This window comes from Homarus americanus, unplaced genomic scaffold (genome assembly GCF_018991925.1).
Source record: "Homarus americanus isolate GMGI-L3 unplaced genomic scaffold, GMGI_Hamer_2.0 scaffold6317, whole genome shotgun sequence".
NCBI lineage: Eukaryota > Metazoa > Arthropoda > Malacostraca > Decapoda > Nephropidae > Homarus > Homarus americanus.
The window spans coordinates 21,301,763-21,320,349 of record NW_024730668.1 but is presented as its reverse complement, the minus strand read 5'-3'; the positions used below and the strand labels follow the sequence as shown (position 1 = coordinate 21,320,349).

Below are 18,587 nucleotides of genomic sequence, written 5' to 3'. Positions count from 1 at the left end.
CCATGACACTTTAAGACACTTGGACACTTTAACACTTTAGGACACTTTAACACTTTACGACACTTCATGACATTTAAGGGCACTTTGACACCTTAGGAAACTTTATGACACCTCTGACACTTCAAAGCACCTTTTTCATTGTGCACCACATCTCATGACATTATACGACACTTACTAGGCTTAATGACACTTTATCAGACCTACTGGCACTTAAAAGCACTTAATTAAATTTTGGATATTACATAAATCATTGTGACATAACGTGACACTTATAGCACTTTATGACACTTTATACCTCTCTTATGACACGTTTGGGTGTTTTTGGCGTCCACAATTACTTTATGACACTTATAATTCTTCATGATACAAACGCTTCACAACACTAATAAAAATTCATAACACAAACACTTTACAAATCTTATAAACACTTTACGCTACTTACGAACACGTTATGGTACATGTGATAACTTCGCAATACTTATGAAAACTTTACGGCACTTAAAAACACTTTTGAAGCTTAAGATAACCTTAAAACATTTATAACTACTTTACGGACAATTATAAAAACCTTGTAACATTTGCAAACACTTCATGACATTTACAAACACTTTACGATACTGTGCAGACCTCGTCAATTTCAGTCTCTTCACCGGCTATTTGTTTGTCTATAAGCCTTCGTGTTCGTCCTTCCCGACGCTAAGGCAGAGACAGCACTGACTGAGTGACTGAGTCGTCTTGTCTTGTTAAGAGGCCTCTGTTGACATTCTCGTTAATCCGAAGCCGCGAAACGAGGCGGATTCAAGGCTAAGCGAACCGGCCAAGCCTCGTCTCAGTGATATATTCAAACGTGTTTGTAACTAAAACAAATGCATGGCTAGGTTTTGGAAAGGTAATTCTTTTTTAATTTATTTATAAATGCTAATATGTTTTGGGGTGCGCCTTGACTTTACACCTTGGCTGACCACCTATTAATCGCCTGGTTGGTGTGTTTCTGGAGGTGAGGGGAGGGATGAACCCAGTGAAGTTCCTCTGCTGCAGCTCTAGTAGTACAAGTTGTTTCTTCTCTTGTTTTTTCATTCTTAACAAATGACCAACTAATCGTCTGTACTGACCCAGTACTGGCAGCAGGTGACGAAGAACCTGATCTTCCTCATTTATACAATAAATTTCACTTGTCAATCTTCATGAAAGTCCTTAGACATGTTGATATTTTCCGTCCGTGAAGACTCGGAGAATTAATATTTCATCTTAGGTTTATTTTGTCCCACAGGCCAAGGACATCACTCCAGTGATCAACGCCATCACAGAGGCGCTGACACAGACCCACCCGCAGGACCGCTACCTCCCCATGGACCTCCTTATGTATTTTGTAGCCTTCGTCAGTACTCACCTCCCAGCATGGATCTACGACGCCCTCGTCAGGCTTCTCGCTATATTGTTATTGAAGAAAGATGAGGTATAATTTATAATCTGTCCAAGTTATAACGTGAACATGATGAGGGCTTCTGTACGCCACCAGACACACTCACCTCTTCAGTTGATGAAGTCAAATGTAGATTTTACTGAGAAATTGTTTAGTATAATCCTGGAGAGAAGATTACAGCTAACTACAAACTCTTTTATGTCATCATTTACATATTTAAACTACACTAAAAAGAAATGTCACAATTATCCATCAGTAATCTAATTTACACGTGTTTTATGTGGATTAATTCGATTAGTTACGCTTGTCACTTTATGACCAGCGGAAACGTGGAGTGTCCACAAGTGTTCGTCGGGGCACTAATGAGGACCACGCGCCTTATCTTTAGTTTTTAGCGGACCCTGTTTAGCGGATAACTCACATTGGTTAATGGGCTTAAATCCGTTATTGTTGTCTATTATTGGGAACCATCATACCCGTTATCATTGTGTTCACTTGGTCCGGCATATCTCAACTAGGAACCATGTGAGGAAAAATTTATGTCCCATGTCTCTAGTTCCAGTAGTAGCGTGAAGGTGAGTGAGGTGTGTTGGCCGAGCATGCTGTTATGTGTCACTCACTGATTAGTTCATGTGGAAGTGAGTGGTTGGAGTGTCTTCCATTAAGTTCTCTGCCCTGCCTTGCCCTACCCTACCCAGCCCTGCCTTGCCCTGCCCTACCCTACCCAGCCCTGCCCTACTCAGCCCTTCCCTACCCAGCCCAGCCCTGCCCTGCCCTGCCCAGCCCTGTCCTGCCCTGTCCTGCCCTGCCTTGTATTTGATTTTGGATTTTGTCAGGAGGAGACTTAAATGTGAAAATCTAATGCGCATTTCCTATAATATTTACAAAACAATAGTGCCAACCAGCGCAGAACATGTTGTGCTGTGGAGTGTTGTGGCATCGCCAAACAATGACTAACAATGCCAAAAAAGAAAGGGTCGGTTGTTAAGGTTATAAACGCAAAGCTACCGACCCTGGAAGTACAGTACATTAGCTGCTCACTCCACCTGATGACCACAACCTACATTAAAGTAACAGATAGATTTTAAACTGTAAGTATTGAACGATCGTCCACCATGACAGTATTCACCCCCCGTTGTGTTTCATGGTAGATAAGTTAGTGCGGCTCAGAGCTCTAAAGTTTGTGTATATAAGAAAGTGTTCTCTATTAACATTTACGTTATATATTACTCGACATTAGTTGCCTCCGCGTCCTTTCAAAATATTAACCTCTACTTTACGGAAAGCCCCTCATTACCGAGATACTGTGTGCGCACATTATTGTAAGTTGGCCGAGGTTTAGGCCTATGATTTAGTGGCATGAAATAATTCGGGAAAATGTAACAAATCACAAACGCACTGGCTAATCATTATCTAGGCAACTACCGCCTGTAGATTAACATGTAGGTCTTTAATTATCACCAAGAGACCCACAGCTTCACCTAACCTAACCCAGGACGTACTACTACACGAGGCGAGTATGTCGACCCTATTATACATACCAAGAGTCGTTGATGATGTACTGTACACTTCCATAGCAGGGATATTTTACCACCTAATTTTCATATTATCCTAAAGTTCGGGATTACTTTTATACATAAATGCAATTTTAAATTTATACACTTATATCTGACTTAGGTTTATTAAGCACATTTCCCTAATATCATCCAATATTATAAACTATTGGGTCAGCAAAGCTATAAATCGGTAACATGTGATCTCAAAGTACTTAATATCTAACTCTTAAAAAATAATGATAATTAGTAAATAAAATATAATCTTAATAATGAACATAAAATACTTAGGAACAAGCATAATGTCATCGTGTTTTCTCCCGCCACACACGACCGTTCAGCAGACCACCGACATACTGCCTCTCGATATTCTAATCCTGTCTGTCTGTCCTGTTAATTTAGCAAGACTTTCGGAGACGGCAGGGTTAAGTAGTATGCATATCTTCTGTACATACTTACTGAGACATACAATATATGCTGAGACATACAATACATGCTGAGACATACAATACTTTCTGAGACTTACAATACCTGTTGAGATATACAATACTTGCCGAGACATACAATACCTCTGAAGCATATAATACCTCTGAAGCATATAATACCTCTGAAGCATATAATACCTGCTGAGACATAGAATACTTCTGAGACATACAATACCTGCTGAGACATAATACCTGCTGAGACATAATACCTGCTGAGACATAATACCTGCTGTATTAAAAAATCCGTTAACCTCGAAATAGGCTTAGCGTGCTGAAAACAGGTATCTTATTTTCAAAATGAGACAATCTGTTTTCTCTTTTCAGGGAGAGTTGAGCGTGACAATCATACTTAGTCAATATTAAGTTGTTTGTTTCCGTTCATTCATGCATGTTCCACTAGAGACAGCTGTAAAGGGCTGAGTTTGTCCTTTTGCAAGTTTCCTTAATATACGATTTTATTATTTGTTAGTAACTTTTTAAACATTATGCTTGTGAACGTTATCAAGCTTACTCATTGATTTTGAATTAACTTTTGATTGTATCACAACAGAAAACTTTGACACTATGTTATAAGAGTAGTTCCCCCCAAACCGCCTCTCTTGCCAGGCTTATGTTACTGATATTACCTCTTTACTTCATGATCAGTCAACCTATTAATCCATTTTCTTGATTTAATTTATCACCATTCGCGTGGCTGCAAACCCTGCCCACGAACCGTTACCGTGGCAGGGTCAATATCCAACTAGCGACGGTGTTACTGTAAATTACTGTAGTCACTGCTGGAGACTGTCTTATGTCAACGTTGTCTTATGTCAACGTTGTCTTATGTCAACGTTTTCTTGAATATCTGATAAACCTTTTGTTTTAAGTTGCGCAAACCGTTGCCATGGCAACACTTGGTCAATTCAGGCATTATTTTCACCAAAAGTTTATCATCAGGACCTTGTCATATGTTTATCAAAGCTACCAACCAAGTTTGGTGTAAATCCTCAAACTTGTTATCGAGTTCTTCAGGGTACGGACAGACAACCAGACAGACTGGACCAAAAATTTACCTTGTCCTACAGTTTCGGCGCCCACTAGATGTACCAAATAAGTGAATAAATTCAAACTGTAATTAATAAGCTATATCTCAGCCTGAACCTTCCTCTAAGAATGGAATAACATAATACAAGTTGGATCATGTAGGTAAAGAGGCCTTGATCTCTTACCTCTGTTTTAGCATTAGGTGTTGATTCTACCTTTTTATATTTAGTGGACTTGCCCTCTTGTCCCACAAGTTGTAGTTATTATTTTGAATGTAAGTTTGTTAATAAATGCCCCACTTGTTTTTATTTTGTTTCACTGAGTTTTCTCCTTTTTTGCAGTATTAATGATTGTCGCGTCCTAGAAACTATTCATCCACCTAATTAACCCTTTCATTAGTACAGCAACTTATATTATAGACACAGCAAGTGTGTGCAGCGGAAGTATTGGCGTAGCACGTGTGGCAGGACGAGTGTAAAACCTTCCTCCCCGCCACACCCCTCAGTGTTTTCCACTAAGTATCTCTCCTGACGCTGTTACTATATTGTGAGTATATTTTTCAACTTATACAGTACACAGCTAAATCATGTATCGTTATCTTTCTTCTCCATAGTGCAGGAGACAACTTTACCTTCATCGCAGCATTCTTATCAAACATATTACCCTTCAGAACACATTTAATGACAGCTGGTGCTGCGATACTCTCGTTAGAACTCGGATGTTAGCTGACATGTGCTGTTGAAAGAGAGAGAGAGGCTACTACATAGAAATCTGATGTCCCGCTCAAACCTCTACCTATTATTCTCGGTGTTGCGGAGGTCAAGGGGTAATGTTATCCGAACGAAAATAAGAACATACTCCTTTGGTAACGTCATGCCCAAGTTGAAGCTTATGTAAACAGTTTGGAGATGCGGGTATAGAGACGAGTAGATGCTCACGTCGAGGCTGTCAGCTGTACTCAATAGCTCACAGAACTGACAAACCTTAGGGGTCTGTTATTCTGAAAGTGTTAGAATAGTTTCTTCAAGAGAACAAGATTGAGAGGTAAATACATTTAGATGTGTTAAGTACCTGTGAAATGAGTGCAGAGGCCACGCTGCCTCCTGTGCTGAACACTTTGTATTGCAGTATACTGTATCCACATTGACAGTCTTGTCTTTGGGCACCAGTTCCACTTTGAGATTGTGGTCTTGAGGCCTCAGGTCGTCTCTCGTAAAGTGATGGTTTTCCTTTCTGTACAATACAGGTGGTAGGTGGTCGTACGGTCTTGACAGGAGGCGTTAACCCCCCCCCCCTCCCATACCTCCCCGCCCCCCCACACACACACACATTAGCTTTCTTTCTTAGACGGTTATTACTTTTTTACATTATATTTGAGTGATATAATTAATATAGTTATTTATACCTCTGCAGTCCCCTCCTTCCCCACTCTGGAGTCAAGTGTTGAGTTCACGCAGCTGATAACCAACTGTTGATCAAGCACAACCCAAGTTAAGTGTGAATATCATGTTCAAGTTGTTGCTTTCATTTCCTAATAAACGCATCATTATCATGTACAAGTAGATTAAAAGCTGTGGGAGGTATTACAGGAATACAAAATATTTGACATAGTAAAAATAGCCACCATACTGAGGTGTTTACTTGAGACGCAAACCAACATGTGAAGGTAAATAACAAAAAACAACTTACAACATTCTCAGGTAAACACTTACGTCACAACAAATAATTGGGGCATAAACTTGTTAAATAACTCAACGACATACTTAGGTATAAATATAATAATTTAGAAATAAACAAAAATTACAAGTCCAACGAAGGCTCTCACACACACAAACACAGACACACAAACACACATCCAATGACTATAGACTTCCATTGAATCAGAACTGTGACGTCAGCGAGAGTGCCACTAGCCGGGCTGATAAAACTGCTCAAGTCCAATATTAGTGAACTGATAACATACCCAGCTGCAACACAGCTTAGGAAGTCTCTTGACATGGCTGGGGCGCCCCCATACATCATAGGGTCTACATCCCACTTGAAGGGGCCTAGGAAGTCTGCAGAAATATCAACTACACACACACACACACACACATCTGTAAGTTTATTAATTTTATAATATGTTCGGTGTTCATAACCTGTATCTCTCCTTCTCTTTCTCACTGACCAGAAGACAGTCATCCTCCAGAACAAACCAAGATAATTACATGCCGAGGCAGTAAAACTTAACGAGCACAATACGGATGTCATCTAGATATAAACATAATAATTTCACGGCATAACATGAACAGGGATAATATTTACACTCAGGTCAACAAGCAAAACTAGCACGCACCATACATTGTTGATGTTAGCTAAGGAGTAGTCTCACAGCCAGGATGTTTATTGTCTGTTTGCACTCTCCAATGTAAACCACACCTCTTCCACGTCCCAGATAACAAAATGTTCATGTACCACAATTTAGATTTCATCCCAACGTCTTGTTTATTGGTTGAGACTATATGCCCAGTGTATTGGGTGTTGATATAGTCTCAATATGGACAAAGCGCGCTAAACGGTGGCGTCACGAATTGGCAACCTACAAAGCTTATGTTGCCGACACTTGGTCACTGTTTTTTTCTCTATCGGCGGGATTAGAACGTCCAAATGTGGTAATTGTTTACAATAGTCTGCCTCAGGTGAGTTAATGACTTTTACTCACTTAAGGATGGGCTACAACAACCTTACACACGTGTCGTAGTCTTCGATAAAATCCATACTCACCAGTACAACCAACACTAATAACGACGCACACACACACACACACAGACAACATGCAAACACCTATAAATGACAGCCAGCTACATATGCAAACACAGGGCGGGCGCACACACACACACACACACACACAATAAGGAGTTCTATCTCTCGGCTAAAGTCTTTCTCCCCTTGTATTCGGAAGGAAGTACACAAGGGCTTAAAGACTTTAATAAACCACAAGGACACAACTACACCTGTGTGAAATTATTAAACATATTAACTCTAGTTGGAATTATGATTCAGTTCTTGTTTATCCTTCATCCGGCTCTTGTTTATCCTCTATCCAGCTCTTGTTTATCCTTCATCCGGCTCTTGTTTATCCTTCATCCAGCTCTTGTTTATCCTTCATCCGGCTCTTGTTTATCCTTCATCCGGCTCTTGTTTATCCTTCATCCGGCTCTTGTTTATCCTTCATCCGGCTCTTGTTTATCCTTCATCCGGCTCTTGTTTATCCTTCATCCGGCTCTTGTTTATCCTTCATCCGGCTCTTGTTTATCCTTCATCCGGCTCTTGTTTATCCTTCATCCGGCTCTTGTTTATCCTTCATCCTTCATCCTCTTGTTTATCCTCCATCCGGCTCTTGTTTATCCTTCCTTCATCCAGCTCTTGTTTATCCTTCATCCGGCTCTTGTTTTTCCTTCATCCGGCTCTTGTTTATCCTTCATCCGGCTCTTGTTTATCCTCCATCCGGCTCTTGTTTTTATCTTTCATCCGGCTGTTTGAGAGGATGTCTCGACGTATTGTTCCAACAGTAAACATCTATTGTGGTTATCGTAAAGAAATGAAACTATTACAGAAAAATCTATACCCTTATATTGCTTGTGTGGATATACAGACTTCTGAGAGACGTTGGTGAACATAGCTACCTGAGGACCTCTTATGAAGTAGTAGAATCATATTGTACAGGTAAGGTAATTAACTTTGAGAGGAGCAATAATTGTTTTTTTCTAATTACGTAACCCCGAGCCAGCACACACACACACACACACACACACACACACACACACACACACACACACACACACACACAGTATCTCTCATGTTCATTTCAAAATTCATAATAATTGCAACTCATACCTGAGATGTTTACATATAACTTAACATAACTTCATACATATATATTTAGTGTAGTAATATAATAAAAAATCAATTTGTTCTTCTCTTTCTCTCTCTCTCCTGGCCTCATGCACACACGAACACACTGTACTAAGACCTATAATACCTAAAGGACAAGATTGAGAATAGAGAAAATAGGAAAATAATGGTTAGGTTGGGTTAGGTAGTTCATCGTTCCGTGATTTTTAAAGCGTTTGGGGATCACTCATTAACTGACGCACACGCTACTTATCCTTAACCCTTCTCTCGGGAACAAGGTTAATAGATGGTGATTAACGAGTGTCATTCAATTAGTCGAGTTTTGTCTGCGCCGTAGTTTTTTGTTGAGAGAGCTGACGAAGTGGTGGACGGGTTATGTAGAGTAGGTCTGACAGCCACTCCGGAAGGTGGATGACGGCCTTCTGTTTGAAGAAGTAATAACAGTCGAAGGCGTGGTAGCGTACTCTTGGATACCTCTTCGTCACTGCTTCCGTCATGGCATGCAACACCGAGGTCATATCCTTCTCCTGAAAGAGTTACAGTATAGATATATTTTTTCCTTCTGTGCGATAAACAGACAGTGTGAATGTGTGAAACAAAGGAAACACGTTAGGCGGACATTTCGTCACCGGTCTATTCGTCACTCGGTAATTTCCGATGCCATAACAAATATTTAATTCAATTTAATTTATTGAGTGACGTGTTATATTTATTAAACTTAGATAACAATGTCTTTCTTTTGGAGGTAATGAAGCCATGGTTAGGTTAGGTTACGTTACGTTAAGACTGATTTTAATTGTTTGTAAATAAAAACAAAACAATAACACCGCAATCTAGGGTTGGGACTCTGACACAGTGATGGAGTTTAAGCCTTCACGGTAACTAACACCTTCAAATCTATATCCCGGAGATGATCTGACCGAAAAACACTGTTGGCTGAACCTGTTGCAGTATAACACCAGATATAAACCTCACTTGTGAATATTTATAAAACTAGACTAATGTTCTTCGTTATATATGGAGTATTTCTGAGTTAAACAATGACACTCACTCCGCTGTTAGCTTGAGTTTTAGCGAATTTAACCAAGGTATCAAAGTAGTCCTTGCCATAGTCAGCTCGCACCTCCTCGCTCATGGACCCCCACATCTGATCCCCCTGTTCACTGATCCACTGCTGCGCGTTGATGTTGGTGGCTGTAAGAAATCAACAAGACTTTAGTGCCAAGGACCACACCGCCAATCTACCCTCCACCAGACACTGAATGACGGTGCTTGTGTCACAGTGAGAATAGAAAGGATGCATTGATGGGTCATATAAACTGTGTTTGTGATTGTTGGATATAATTCTATCTCCTCCCCCTCCCTCCTCCCCCGGTGCTGGAGGCTTCAACCCCCCTCATAGTAGTCTAATTATAAATATTTTTCATTATCATTCAAATTATTTTTATATAACTAAAACCTGTTTGTAAATAATGATGTATTAAACATATTGAAATTAGACACACGTATATACAGTACACATAGTTAACGGTAAAACAATTCCCCCCGTGGTCATATAATCCCTTTCTTCCCTGATTGATCACTGGTGTTAAGGCAGCAACTCGTATCAGGGCTTCGTACACACTAGACATGATCCGTAATACAGGAATGGCTCTCAATGGCTCACTTAACCTCCTATATAAACACGGTAACCTGAGTGGCATCGAAACGTCCGTGAGACTTTAACTAGACGCTATATTTTTTTCCCCAGTTAGATGTAAAGCTTCAATGTATTAATCCTTGAAGAACATATCTCACCGGCAGAGAAGTTGCTGGGTTCTACTAGGATGACGGAGACACCCCACGCCATCATCTCCTGCCTGTAGGAGAAGCAGAGGAGATTAGCACATCACCAGCACCGTGTGAGCTTCGTCAGACACAATCACACCCAACCACACCTTTCCATATGTAACCTTACCTTACGATTATTTTCTCACTTAACCTAACCTAACCCAAATTATTTTTCTCATCTATTTAGCCAAACCTAACTTAACCTAACAAGTTTTGCTTACATCTAACCTAACCTAACCTGCAATAAAAGTGAATGTGGGTCCTTAAGGTCTGACAACCCGCTAGGGACAGTGTGGATACAGCTGACATTTTCTAATGAGGTGAACTAGGAGTGCCCTGGGATCGAACCAATGACTCATAGCACAGGAGTTGATTGTTGTATCCTCTACACCACCGCACCTTAACCTACTATATGCTTTTTAAACCTTAATCTAACCAAATCTAATCTAACCTAACCTAACCTGACCTAATCTAACCTAACTTAACTTAACCTAAATAAGCGCCCCTTAATAGTATCTAAAACTAAATTTATATTAACCTAAGATAAATTAAAAAGTAATTATTAAAGTACCATCATAATTAATAATCTCTCTCTCTCTCTCTCTCTCTCTCTCTCTCTCTCTCTCTCTCTCTCTCTCTCACCGTAAACAGTCGCTGAAGCCCTCGATGGCAAATTTGGTCAAGTTGTAAGGTGACATGACTCCTCGCCCGATGGTCCCCGCTACGCTGGACATGTTTACCACCCGACCTGTAGGAGGCAAACACTTCCAAGCTCACGGTGGTGGTAAAGAAGTCGGGGCAAATGGTGCACAACAGGAGTGAAAGAACAGGTGGTGGGGTAGGAGAGAGATCACAGGTGGTGGGGTAGGAGAGACACAGCACAGGTGGTAGGGGAGAGAAAGCACAGGTGATAGGGTAGGTGAAAGGATTCCATGACAAAAACCCAGTGGACAAAATCCCAGTGGACAAAATCCCAGTGGACAAAATCCCAGCGGACAAAATCCCAGCCTCTTATCCCAAAAGTGGACAAAAACCCAGTCTCATATAAGATTAATTAATAAGATTAGGTGTAAAGACCATTCGCCTGTTATCATATTAATAATATGATGTTATATTATATTATATTGTATTATGTTTACATAAATGGAGCATAATTTTGTGAGCATGAAATAAATTTATATATTGAATATTGTTTATTGTATCAATTTGACTTTAAATTTTTTTTAAAAGCTTGTTTCTTTATATATATATGAGACTTTTATTTATGAAACTGAATTTTATTTTATTTTATCTATTTTATTTTATTTATGAGACTCGAATTTTGAATGTTAAATTTGTTTTTTTTAAATATGAGACTTTTATTTATAAGACTGGGATTTTGTCCACTGGGATTTTGTCCTGTAACCAGGTGGAAGACAGCACGGGTAGTGGGGTAGGAGAAAAACATCACAGGTAGTGGGACAGGAGAGTGACATAACAGGTGGTGGAGTATGAGGGAAACAGGATATAAAAACAAATAAAACATTATAATATTGGTACAAAATAACAACTCGCTGGCATAAAATGACACAAGAGACAGAATGAAAACAGTGAACGAGGCGATGACACTCAGTTAATGTATTGAAAGGCTTATAAAAACTTCTCTATATCACAACAGAACGTCATTTGTAGACGTCTTCTGATAAATAAGTGATACAAGACGTCCTCCTTGTTCTGGTTGACGTCCCAAATAAGTAAAACTACGTTACTCACTCGTGTCAGGACGCCGCTTAAGTTCTACTCCGGATATATAAAAAAAAAAAAATTCCCGTCTTCTCGAAAATATTAAGACTATAATTCTTAAATATCCTGTTGTTTTGTTTTTGTTTTAAGCTCAGTAATAAGAGAGTGTTATTCGTGGTGTTAATTACCGACTCGACACATAGTGACAGTAAGCCTGTGTCTCATAGCTGGCTCACTTTTGTTGTAAGAAATGGTTAAGTTTGATATATATAAGGTAGATACTGTATGTTACTAGTGATGTCTGCCTTGACCAGTGTGAGGATCGTACCGTTAACTTATTGCCTGTGGATGAAGAGCTACCGTGGATTTATTGCACAGAATACTCTAGTGTGACTGTAGCTTAAGAGAAACTAGGAGGATACTGACTGCGTGTATTTCAGGTGTGTGTGATGCGTTTGAAGTTGTGTCATATTAAAACTCTCGGAAATACTTAGTAAACGGTAAACTGCGTCAGTCATGTGTACCCTAAAGCAATTTACTCCCTGCCTGTGTAGCTGACACCTTACCTTGTATTGTTTCTTCCCGGAAAAGCATAAACCTGTTCGCTCCTTATTGTTTAAGTAGTTAGTTTGAGAACACCAGAATTTTTTTTTAATAGGTGGTAATATATATCTCTATGTTTGATGTGTGTGTGTTTTTCTTCTCTGTACTAGACAACAACACTGACAAGAATCATCAAATCCGTAAAGTGTATAATTGTATATTTCTCTGTGTACGACTGCCCAGAGAAGGTTCCTCAGTGCCTGCAGCGTGAATTAGCCGACCTTCCTCTCTGCGGCCTTCTCTTTCTTCGTCTGTGTGTGTGTGTGTGTCAGGTCGTAAGCACTGCCGTGAAAGTCCCTCCGGGAAATTTTTTTTCGTTTGTCATAACAACAGAGACTTGAAGAAAGTTTCTCATCAGGACGCGAGACAGTGTTCATTATAGTCGCCTGGATGGTAGAGTTATACCAGATGATCACTACGTCTGTCTAGTTCTTTTGTCTTGAAGGTAGAGATTAGTAACAGTTTCCTAGACATGTGATGTTACAAAAGAGAGAGTGTAGCAGTGGTGGAAGGGGGTAGGAGTGGTGGGTGAAGGGGGGAAGTGGGAGGCACGTGGAGGAATGGTGGAGGGAGAAGGGGCAGTGGGGGGACACATGGAGGAGTGGCGGGTCGAGGGGGGTAGTGGGGACACGGAGGACACATGGAGGAAATGGTGGGTCGGACACATGGAGAAATGGTGGGTGGAAGGGGGGTAGTGGTGGAACGGACGCAGTAAGCCTCCCAAGATAACTGCTGGTGAAGATGTTACCGGGAATCCTGCCAACAACTTGCTTTATCACTGACCTTGACAGTCCTTCCCGTGGTCTAGTGTCTGAACACATGTGTCATTCCCTAGTTGATGCCTCTCAGCCACAATTAAGGCAGGTGCTGGTGTGTCGTCAGGTAGATAAAACAATTCAGGGCGTAATTTATCCATCCCTGTCGACTCCACAATATAGTAGTCATAGCCATCATAGAATTCCCGAATTGAAGCAAGTCACAAGTGTTCAGGTTAACAAAAAATTCAATACTGAAACAGCACCCTTTCATCGTTACTTGTGGGCATAAGTGAAGAGGAGGAAAGAAGAAAAATATAAAAGACAGAGGAAACACATGGATGAGAGTGAGGGAAAGAGGAAGAGGGGGTGGAGGGATGGGGGAGAAAGAGAGAGAGACTTACCTCTTGCTCTTCTGAGGAGCGGCAGGAAGGTCTTGGTGACGGAGATGACTCCGAAAACATTGACTTCCGCGACCTTCCTGTAGGTGTTCAAGGGCACCCACTCCACCTCCCCGAATGCCGATAACCCCGCGTTGTTTACCAGGCTCCACAGCACCTCTGTAAACATAACTCTTGTGTAAATAAACAATGATCACCTTCCCCACAACAATGGTCACTCGCACTATTTTAGAGGGTTTACATGTCCCAGTGTTCACGTGTACCAGTGTTCACGTGTCCCAGTGTTCTCGTGTCCCAATGCTCACGTGTCCCAGTTCCCACGTGTACCAGTGTTCAATAATCCGAATGATATAGATGATCAATTTCCCAGTATTCACTAACGTAAGCCAAACATTCAAAAGTTTCAACAGAAAATTATAGTGAGTACAAATGTTCTCTCCACCCACTCAGAGGAGAGCGTCACGCAGTCCTCGGGCAAGATAAGTTGGTCACGACTGGTATCAGAAATATTCTACAGGAGTTGAATTGATCTCTAACCTCCCTCGGCCATTACGTGTTTCTTACCTCCCTCGGGCAGCAGAAGTTTAACATTTTTACCTCCCTCGGGCAGCAGGTGTATAACATTCTTACCTCCCTCTGGCAGTAGGTGTTTATCATTTTTACCTCCCTCGGGCAACAGGTGTATAACATTCTTACCTCCCTCGGGCAGCGGGTGTATAACATTCTTACCTCCTTCGGGCAGCAGGTGTTTAATATTCTTTCCTCCCTCCGGCAGCAGGTGTTTAACATTCTTACCTCCCTCGGGTAGCGGGTGTTTATCATTCTTACCTCCCTCGGGCAGCAGGTGTTTAACATTCTTACCTCCTTCGGGCAGCAGGTGTTTGACCTCTTGGGCAGCCTTGTCGAGCTGCTCCTGGTTGGTGACGTCCATCTGTAGGACATGGAGGCGGCTGGACCCCTCCCGACGGAGGTGATTGGCTCCCTCACCTCCAGCATGCAGGCAACCTGCGAACACTCGGAACCCCTGTGGGAGGAGGAGGAGGAGGCTGGTGAACCCGAGCTGGGAATGAGAGAGTATCACTAAAAATAAGAGTGGCAAAATGGCGTCGAAAGTGCACTGAAACTCTATCATAATTAATATTATTTCTTATATCAGTTACTAAGACAACGAATTGATATTTGACAATTTAGATCTTGATGTGCGAACGACACTGTTGTGTTCAGTGTTCCTGCAGGACACAGTGTTAGGTGAGACTTCCGCCTGGCGCTCCGGGGCCAGATACTTCAACTTGTTTAAAAAATTCTTGACCGATTCATGTTGGCAAAAATCTACGTTAAGCGTATTGTAACATATCCTTTTTGTTTTGGTTTTGTTAATGATAGAAAATTTTTGGAAATTATAAATCCTCGTCGTTTTATAGAATGTATAGATAATATAAGATGACGCGATATTGTCATTCTGATAATGAACGTATAAAAACTATCGATTCTTTAACATTTAGAACATTCACATTCGCACTTTTTATTTCCTCAAAATAATTCTAAGTAAATCTAAATCCACTGTAATATTGGCTACAAAAGAAATTTTTTCCAGTTGTTACTTTGTTTCTGTCTAATATTTACAAGTGGAGTCTGACCGTCCATATGAAGTAAAGGAGATACGTACTGCCGTTTCTCTTCTACGGTGATGATGACCAGACCAGGTCTGTTTTATGAGCCTTTGGGATAAATGCAAGCATACACAGTCCGGTGTTACGGCAATTAACAATGTGTTGTTTCACGTTTACAAGTTGCCCAGTTACCGAGACAGTTTATAAGCAGATAGTTTGTATTCAAATCGTTCCTTCAGGCCAAATATCTTATGAGGTTCTTTTAAGATCATTTTAGGGGAAATAACTGAAAACTTGTTAACATCACATCAACTGTAGATGAATGGTAACGAGCCCATATGGTGTTCTTTATTGTATATTTGGATCATCTGAAGATTAGTTCCCCTCAGCTTACATCACCTTAAAACTAATCACCCTAACGCTAAGCCTAACCCAACTTAATCTAACCCTTAGTATCGCTAGGGTGTTTAATCGTCAAGTGATATAAGCTGGGGTGACTAATCTTCATGTGATCATAGGTTTACTCCACCAGAATAACAACCACATATTAAAAAAAAATTCTCATCTTCCATTATTAAGACGTTTCAGTGCAAAATCGTGTGAGCAGTTACAGTGTGAATCTAAATAATATATTTCACTTTGATGACACTTAAAAAGAATTCATGTAGTAACCTTACTAACACTTACTGAACACCGAGAACTTACTAATCTATCGAGGATGAGGGCGAAGGAGTTACCGAAGCCTGTGTCACACCCTGTTACCAGCACCGCCTTCCCTGAGGACGACACCTGCCAGAGGAAACGTGTGAGGGAAGTCAGTCACAAAGAAACAGAAATAGAGAACGTATATGAAAGTGAATAACAGATAATGAAAAGAAATTATAAACGAAATTTTAAAAGGAAATAATAAAAAAAAATAGTTGAAGGTGTTTGTGAAGGATGAAGGTGAGATGAATGAGAATTAGGGGATATTAATGAGAGTGGTGTGTGTGTGTGTGTGTGTGTGTGTGTGTGTGTGTGTGTGTGTGTGTGTGTACTAATTGAGGTTGATTCGTGCAGCAACAGGAAAAATCGACTTGCGAGTAGTTTTTTCTTGAGAGGATCAATATTAGTGTTAGTTCTGTGTTAACATGGGCGTACTGAATAAGTTATCTGGGGGGGAGGTGGGAGGGGGGGGGGGTCCATGCAGTTGTTTGGACCCGACAAGGAAGATATCGCTCAGATGCCTCAGACCAACATATCTATATCAGTGGTCAAATAAAGTTACTTTCTAAATTAATTTCAGTTCACAGTTTTGACTTCCTGTTTTCTTCATTGTTTTTCTCATTGACACGATGCGATAGACCCGACCATATGCAACCATCAATTAAAAGCAATATAATGCTAGTACGAAGAGTCAGAGGTGCCCAGCCAGCATTTAATGGGTTGATTGTGCGAGTCAACATAATGGGGTAAATACTGTATCATAATCTCCTCTCCATGTGAAGGTGAACTTGTCACGATAGAAAACATCAACAAATCAAGGTTCAGTACAAGACCTCAGAAGAGGAAAAAATCAAGTAACAAATACAATTGTAAAAAGGAAGAGTAAGTCTGCCATGGATCATAAATTAGAATATTGCATGATGATGATGATGATGATGATGATGTATGATGATGATGATGATAGATGTTTGGGCCGGTGAAGAACACTCAGGAAGACGGAGGAGAATAGATCGTGTATCAGATGAAGGAGACATTGAGTTGTTAAGATCTGGATTGATAACAGGATAACAGGATAACCTTCAAAGGGATAGAGAGAGAGATGATCCTGCACGTTACGCAATAACGGGTGATGTAGGAAAGAGGAAAAGTGAGCGAAGCACCAGCAGATATAAACATAGAAGCATCGTTAGCAAATGAGATTAATGTGGGAGATTAACAGATATATAAGATTTATATTACGTACAACACACTGCTGCCTTCATAGTTTGAGACATTGGTTACAAGATTATTACCTTCATTGTAATTTTGGTTCAGTAAGTTTATTTTACATATATATATATTTTGTTGTTTGTTATAATTTGAGGTTTTGTGTTTGATTCGTAACATGGATGAGAAAGGTCTACTCTTGTATGAAAGATAAATATATAATAAATCTATTCTTAAATTCAAAACACTCGCTTGAACTCTTACCGTCAAACTACTTAGTATCAGAGATGCCCCACCAGATAGCAGCCAGGTAGTAGGGAATACCGTCCACCAGGAGCAGAGACCTAAGACGTGCAGGAGAGCGGCCAGCAAGACACTCACGCACCCCCAGAACACCACCTCTTCTGTCTTGTCGTACGTCCAGATCATCCTCGTTCCTGTACCATAATATACATGTGTGAGTCTCCCTGCCACTCCCCCACCACACACTATCTCACTATCAGTCTAGAATATCTCATACAAAAGTAAAACAATAAACATTACGCGCCGGGTAAGTTGGTTCACTGTTCGGTAAACATATTTAGAATATTTCTATGTTTGAGAGACTGTTGGGTAATATACGATATCCATATAATTATTATCTAAGGGAACAAGATGTGTATGTGACTCGTAAAAGTAGATTAATTTAGTAATGTTATTTGATATAAATGTAATATAAACTGAGACCACATTATTTTAAAACTCGATAACAAGAGTAAATAATAATTGCAGCTTGTAACAGCCAAATTCGCTATTTCGTTCAACAAACAGTGTATACACATATTCTATAATGCTTTTTTCAGTCATAAATATCATAATTATCACATGTGAATAATTTTCTTTAAAATGAAATCCCTTAAAGACAAAACAATATTCAGGTGAAACACAAACAAGAAGACCCGCCACTTACTGCAGGAGAGTGTGAAGACAACACCTGTGGGCTGCTGGTGCTTGTATGTGGTCTTGTACTGGTGGGCGTAGCGGGCTGATAACATCTCATAAAACTCCCCAGCGCGTCCTTCAGTAAGTTGATGGAGAAAGTCTGTGATACAATATATGTATCTGCCAGCTGAACCTATAGTGATAAGTGTAATAGATAGTAATAAAGAAACTTCCCCATAGTGTGTTACCGCAAGCAGTGGTGAATAGGATAACCCTAGAACAAATATTATGTTAGGTTCTAAGTCATATCATGTTTGTTGGTCGTGCCTGCCCGTATGTATTAGAGTATGGAATAATTGTAGATAGAGAGAGACATAGAGAAGGATGTGGTGTACAGTAGTTCAGTGTATGCTCTCTACTACTGGCTTCTTGGACACTGATGTCTCAAAAGTG

General features: G+C 40.3%; 2 protein-coding genes across 5 annotated transcripts in view; one reads left to right on the top strand and one right to left on the bottom strand.

The window, feature by feature from the left end:
* LOC121867125 overlaps positions 1-2,172 on the top strand; it is a 28,312-nt gene extending 26,140 nt beyond the window's left edge. Inside the window, exon 17 of the mRNA XM_042366881.1 lies at positions 1,271-2,172. Coding sequence (XP_042222815.1) covers positions 1,271-1,462 — 192 coding nt within the window. The 3' untranslated portion in view covers positions 1,463-2,172. The remainder of the gene's footprint in view (positions 1-1,270) is intronic.
* Positions 2,173-8,081: 5,909 nt separating this feature from the next.
* Positions 8,082-18,587, bottom strand: part of LOC121867315 (D-beta-hydroxybutyrate dehydrogenase, mitochondrial-like) — a 22,185-nt gene continuing 11,679 nt past the window's right edge. For all 4 annotated transcript variants that reach the window (XM_042367224.1, XM_042367223.1, XM_042367226.1 and 1 more), the window contains 9 exons: positions 18,163-18,327; positions 17,478-17,650; positions 16,008-16,091; positions 14,554-14,716; positions 13,696-13,851; positions 10,854-10,959; positions 10,179-10,240; positions 9,433-9,575; positions 8,082-8,908 (listed from right to left, as the gene is read on the bottom strand). In XM_042367224.1, the coding sequence (XP_042223158.1) occupies positions 8,693-8,908; positions 9,433-9,575; positions 10,179-10,240; positions 10,854-10,959; positions 13,696-13,851; positions 14,554-14,716; positions 16,008-16,091; positions 17,478-17,650; positions 18,163-18,247 (1,188 nt within the window). In that variant the 5' untranslated portion in view covers positions 18,248-18,327 and the 3' untranslated portion in view covers positions 8,082-8,692. The remainder of the gene's footprint in view (positions 8,909-9,432; positions 9,576-10,178; positions 10,241-10,853; positions 10,960-13,695; positions 13,852-14,553; positions 14,717-16,007; positions 16,092-17,477; positions 17,651-18,162; positions 18,328-18,587) is intronic.